The sequence below is a fragment of the Balaenoptera acutorostrata genome, chromosome 7 (genome assembly GCF_949987535.1).
Source record: "Balaenoptera acutorostrata chromosome 7, mBalAcu1.1, whole genome shotgun sequence".
In the NCBI taxonomy this organism is placed as follows: Eukaryota; Metazoa; Chordata; class Mammalia; order Artiodactyla; family Balaenopteridae; genus Balaenoptera; species Balaenoptera acutorostrata.
Window position 1 is genome coordinate 47,652,875 of NC_080070.1, and position 6,382 is coordinate 47,659,256.

The following is a 6,382-nucleotide window of genomic DNA, read 5'->3' on the forward strand; positions in this document are numbered from 1 at the left end:
AAATTGATAAACCTTTAGCCAGGATCACCAAGGAGAAAAGAGAGAGGACCCAAATAAACAAAATAAGAAATGAAAGGAGAAATAACAACTGATACCACAGAGATACAGAAAATCCTAAGAGAATACTATGAACATTTGTATGCTAACAAATTGGACAATGTAGAAGAAATGGACAAATTTCTAGAAACATATAGCCTACCAAGACTGAGCCAAGGAGAAACAGGCAATTTTAACAGACTGATCACTAGAAGTGAAGTGAAATTGAATCTAATAAAAACAAACCAAACCAAACCAACAAAACTCTCAGCAAACAAAAGTCCAGGACCAGACAGCTTCACAGAGGAATTCTAGCAAACATATAAAGAACTTATACCTATCCTTCTTAAACTATTTCAAAAAACTGAAGAGGAGGGAACACTCCCAAATTCATTCTAGGAGGTCACTATTACCCTGATATCAAAACCAGACAATGACACTACAAAAAAGAAAACTACAGGCCAATGTTTTTGATATAAATGCAAAAATCCTGAACAAAATATTAGCAAACTAAATCCAACAATACATAAAAGGGATTGGGGCTTCCCTGGTGGCGCAGTGGTTGAGAATCTGCCTGCCAATGCAGGGGACACGGGTTCGAGCCCTGGTCTGGGAAGATCCCACATGCCGCGGAGCAACTACGCCCGTGAGCCACAATTGCTGAGCCTGCGCGTCTGGAGCCTGTGCTCCGCAACAAGAGAGGCCGCTACAGTGAGAGGCCCGCGCACCGTGATGAAGAGTGGCCCCCACTTGCCACAACTAGAGAAAGCCCTCGCACAGAAACGAAGACCCAACACAGCCATAAATGAATGAATAAATAAATGAATAAATAAAAATTAAAAAAAAAAAAAAAAAAAAGGGATCATACACCATGATAAACTGAATTTATTCCAGGACACAAGGATGGGTCAACATACGCCAATCAATCAGTGATACACCACATTAACGAAAGGAAAGACAAAAAAAACCACATGATCATCTCAATAGACACAGGAAAAGCACTTGACAAGATTCAACATCCATTCATGATAAAAACTCTCATCAAAGTGGGTGGGTATAGAGGGAACATATTTCAACATCATAAAGGTCATTTATGACAAACCCACAGCCAGTATAATACTCAATGGTGAAAAGCTGAAAACCTTTATGCTAAATTCAGGAATAAGACAAAGATCTCCACTCTCACCACTTTGATTTAAAATAGCATTGGAAGTCCTAGCCACATCAGTCAGACAAGAAAAAGAAAGAAAAGGTATCCAAATTGAAAGGGAAGAGGTAAAACTGTCACTATTTGCAGATGACATGATACTATATAGAAAACCCTGAAGTCTCCCCACAAAAACTTATTACAACTAATAAATGAATTCAGCAAGGTGGAAGTATACAAGATTAATATATAGAAATCTGTTGTGTTTCTGTAACACTGAGGAAATATTAGAAAGTTTTAGAAATCCCATTTAAAATCATGTCAGAAAAATAAAATACCTAGGAATAAACTTAACCAAGGAGGTGAAAGACCTATACTCTATAGAACACTGATGATGGAAATTGAAGGTGATTCAAACAAATGGAAAGATATCCCATGCTCTTGGATTGGAAGAATAAATATTATTAAAATGGCCATACTGCCCAAAGCAATCTACAGATTTAATGCAATCCCTGAAAAATACCCATGATATTTTTCACAGAACTAGAACAAATAATCCTAAAATTTATATGGAACCACAATAGACCCTGAATTGCCAAAGCAATCCTGAGAAAAAAATTTGGAGGCATAACCCTCCTGGACTTCAGACTATACTACACAGCCACAGTAATCAAAACAGCATGGTATCAGCACAAAAACAGACACATAGATCAGTGGAACAGAATACAGAGCCCAGAAATAAACCCATGCACCTATGGTAAATTAATCTACAACAAAGGAGGTAATATACAGTACAGTGGAGAAAAGACAATCTCTTCAACAAGTGATGCTGATAAAACTGGTCAGCTACATGTAAAACAATGAGATGAGAACATTCCCTCACATCATATACAAAAATAAACTCAAAATGGTTTAGAGACCTAAATGTAAGACTGGAAACCATAAAGTTCCTAGAAGAGAACATAGGGGGAACACTCTTTAACATCAATCATAGCAATATTTTTTCTTGGGTCAGTCTCCTAAGGCAAAAGGAATAAAAGCAAAAATAAACAAATGGGACCTAATTAAACTTAAAAGCCTTTGCACCATAAAGGAAACCATTGAAAAAATGAAAAGACAACCTCCATAATGGGAGAAAATACTTGCAAATGATGCAATCAACAAGGGGTTAATGTCCAGAATATACAAACAGCTCATACAATTTAACATCAAAAAAAAAAAAAAAAGCCCAATTAAAAAAATGGGTAGAAGATCTGAATAGACATTTTTCCAGAGAAGACTTACAGATGGCCAACAGGCACATGAAAAGGTGCTCAACATCGCTAATTATTAGAAAATGCAAATCAAAACCACAATGAGGTATCACTTCACACCTGTTAGAATAGCTATCATCAAAAAGTCTACAAATAATGCTGGAGAGGATGTAGAAAAAAGGGAACCCTTGTACACTGTTGCTGGGAATGTAAATTGGTGCAGCCACTATGGAAAACAGTATGGAGGTTACTTAAAAAACTCACAATGGGGGCTTCCCTGGTGGCACAGTGGTTGAGAGTCTGCCTGCCAATGCAGGGGACACGGGTTCGAGCCCTGGTCTGGGAGGATCCCGCGTGCTGCGGAGCAACTGGGCCCGTGAGCCACAACTGCTGAGCCTGCGCACCTGGAGCCTGTGCTCCGCAACGGGAGAGGCCGCGGTGGTGAGAGGCCCGCGCACCGCAATGAAGAGTGGCCCCTGCTTGCCGCAGCTGGAGAAGGCCCTCGCACAGAAACGAAGACCCAACACAGCCAAAAATAAATTAATTAAAATAAATAAATAAATAAATAATGTGCAGTGAAAAAAACACAAAAAACAAAAAACTCACAATAGAACTACCATACGACCCAGCAATTCCACTCCTGGGTATATATCCACAACAACTACAACACCAATTTGAAAAGATACACGCACCTTAGTGTTCAAAGCAGCACTATTTACAATAGCCAAGACACGGAAGCAACCCAAGTGCCCATCAACAGATGATTGGATTAATATGCGATACACACACACACACACACACACACACACACACAATGGAATATTAGCCATAAAAAAATGAAATACTGCAATTTACAGCAACGTGGATGGATCTAGAGAAAATTATGCTAAGTGAAATAAGTCAGAGGAAGAAAGACAAATAATATATATCAGTTATATGTGGAATCTAAAAATAATACAAATGCTTGTATATGCAAAACAGAAACAGACTCACAGATATAGAAAATAAACTTGTAGTTATCAAAGGGGAGAGGGACAAATCAGGGGTATGGGATTAACAGATACAAATTACTATATATAAAATAGACAAGCAAGAAGAATATCCTGTATAACACAGGGAATTATACCCATTATCTTGTAATAACCTATAACAGAATATTATCTGCAGAAATACTGAATCACCATGCTATACACCTGAAATTAACACAATACTATAAATCAACTATACTTCAATTTTAAAAAAGAAAAAAGAAAAAACAAGTGTTGGACAGATTCTGTTCCTTAATTTCAGGGTTGTGTGAAGCACAAGAGTGTGTTAGGAACACATAATGGGAAGGAGCATAACAATAGTCTCTCACTTACTTGTGTTCTTTGTTTTTCTCCAACAGCTTAAATGGAAACTTGATAAAGCCAGAGGAGGCCAAAGTCTTTGAAGGCGAGAAGCGGATTGTCTGTTTCTGAGGGGATGTTTTCCTGTGGGTGGGTCTTGGCCCTGGGGGTGACTCTGTCCAGTTGCCTGTCTTGGATGTCTGAAACATCCAGTGTCTGCCGAGGTGGAACTTCCAGGATTCCTGCCTTCGTGGTACAAAATGAGCTCTGTGCAGGCACTCTGATTGGCAGAGTCCCTGAGTAGCTGTTACAATTCTGCAGGAAAAGTATGAGCCGTTTTAGTGACTGCAAACATACTCTGAAGAGATGGTAATGCATAGCCATGATTATTTTAATCTGAAATTAGAGGAATGAGACTTTGAGCTCATAGAAACGCCTGCCCAAAGACCAGGGAGAGTGAGTCGGTCACTGCCGCATTCAGTGAAGAGTTGGGGACATGGTGCAAAGTTGGTGCCACGTTTCTTGGGGAAAAGGTGCTCAATGGACAAAAGTGTTTTACCTGCAATGTTCTCTTCCTCCTCAGTACTTCCCCATGTGTTGATATTATTCCCACTTCACAGCTGTCGATACTGAGCGGGGGTACAGTGTGGGGATTTGACTCATCCAAGGTTCTGTAGGGACTTAGTGCCAAAGGAAGGACCCGCCATGGGCTTACGTCTTAGTCCTGGAGTCTCACCGTCTGCTGACAAAGATCGCAGGATGCCCTCCTCTTAGCCAGTCTGAGGGACAGGACGATGCCTTCGTGATGCTGAGGCCCCACGCAGGGCTTTCGTGGGTCGGGGCTGACCTTCGCAAGACTGATGCTGTGGGCAGAGGTGCTCTGTCCCAGGAAGAAGAACCAGCGCCGTCCTCCAAAAGGAATAAGGCCTGGCTTGCCCATGTGGCCCTGGCATGCAAACAGGAGCTTCTCTCTCTCTCTTGCCCTTTTGAGGAAGGGAAGTCTCTTCCTGCCCCCCGAGCAGTTGTGCGAGTGACTGAGTTGGAGGCAAGGCAAGCCGCTGAGAACCCAGCGAGCACGTCAGACCCCTGCCACCGTGGCGGGCACCTGGTGGACGCTAAATGGGGGAAAGGGGGAGGTATCACGAGAGAGCTTGTTCTTTTGCCAATTCATTTGTTAGTAAAATACTGAAAACACTCATTTTTTCTAACTGCCTGAGTCTGGGATTTTAAAAGGGGACTTGGCCTGGCAAGCACACTGTGACCCCTTCAGAGGCACTTACTGCATGGGGTGGGGCCCTGGGGTGACGTGCTGTGAGGAGAGCCTGACGAGGGAAGGCAAGAGGCATCCTCAGTGTGATCCTTCGCAGGCCTCTCCACCCACCAAGGGACCGAAAAAAGCACAGGAAGCATCTGAGGCCTCTCCATTTGACCACCCGATCCACACAGGTGGCTTCTCAGAGGGAATAACTTGAGTCCCCAATGGCTGGGGCCAGGGTACGCTGGCACGGCCAAACCTCACATCCCTCAGCACCGTGCCATGATGGGCCCTGGCAGGCCGGGTTTGACGTCCACTACCTTCCTTGGCTGTTCACTGCCGAGGGGAGGACAGAGGTGGGCCTGGACCCACTGTGGCAAGAGGCACCGAGCTGACAGGGGCCAAGCATGAGAGGGGCAGGGGTGAGGGGGCCCTCCAACAGTACCTTGGAGTTCTCAGAAGTCCAGCCTGACTTTATACAGCAGCCCCTGTTAGGAAGGGTACAATTCAGGAAGTTGGTCCTGAAAGTTAGGGGCAAAATCCTGTACAGTCACTCAGCCACATGGGGGCCATTCCCCTAAGGCACTGCTTTGGCGGTTTCTACCCACTCTGCCCGCACCCCCAGATTTGGGTATTTGCCCAATAGCCCCTGAGGCAGCAACTCTACCAGAGATTCTGGGCAGCAGATGTGCCCAGAAAGCACAAAGGAATGAGCACTGGTCAAGGGTGCTTCAAACAGACTTCAGGCTTGCCGAGTGAGAGAACCACACTTCTCAGCTGACAAATTCCTACTTGATTAAACTGCTAAAACTAAACTTTTGAGAGTCTAAAATGTATCAAGAAACTACCAAATATGACTGCTTTTAGAGACTATCAAAATTAAAACTGCTGCCTCTAAGGGAAATTGAATTTGTGTGTTGTTGGCTTAAATTCTAACTTGGAAATACTTTAGTCTTTTAGATGGTGAATGATAGATTTTCTATTTTTCTTATAAAAGTAAAATCTGGCTCCTAATTCACTAAAGTTCTCCATTACCCACAGGTGAGCTTCTGTGCAGAGAAGTGGAGACTTTTCCTAATTAAGAAAAAGATAACAGAAAATTTGGGGAAAAAAGGAATTCCACAAACTTAGGATATGACTGTTTCTTTCCACAGGAACTGTGAGTTGATTTAGGGAGAGAAACTATAGCTCCTGTATTTCAGAACTACGTTTATGGCTTGTCCTTGCTGATTTGGATCTTATAAAATAAGCCATGTCAAATCACTGTGGGGCTTTGGGCCCCATCTTAAGACTGTCAGAATCTCAATTTCCTCCTTGAAAAATGGGAATCCCAGAGTACTGACTCCCAGGGTTGTTGTGAGGA

At 42.7% G+C, this 6,382-nt stretch overlaps 1 protein-coding gene across 3 annotated transcripts in view; it reads left to right on the plus strand.

Moving 5' to 3' along the window:
* Nucleotides 1-4,962, plus strand: part of NOD1 (nucleotide binding oligomerization domain containing 1) — a 103,392-nt gene extending 98,430 nt beyond the window's left edge. For all 3 annotated transcript variants that reach the window (XM_057549826.1, XM_057549825.1, XM_057549827.1), the window contains one exon: nt 3,824-4,962. In XM_057549826.1, the coding sequence (XP_057405809.1) occupies nt 3,824-3,896 (73 nt within the window). In that variant the 3' untranslated portion in view covers nt 3,897-4,962. The remainder of the gene's footprint in view (nt 1-3,823) is intronic.
* The last annotated feature ends 1,420 nt before the right edge of the window (nt 4,963-6,382 follow it).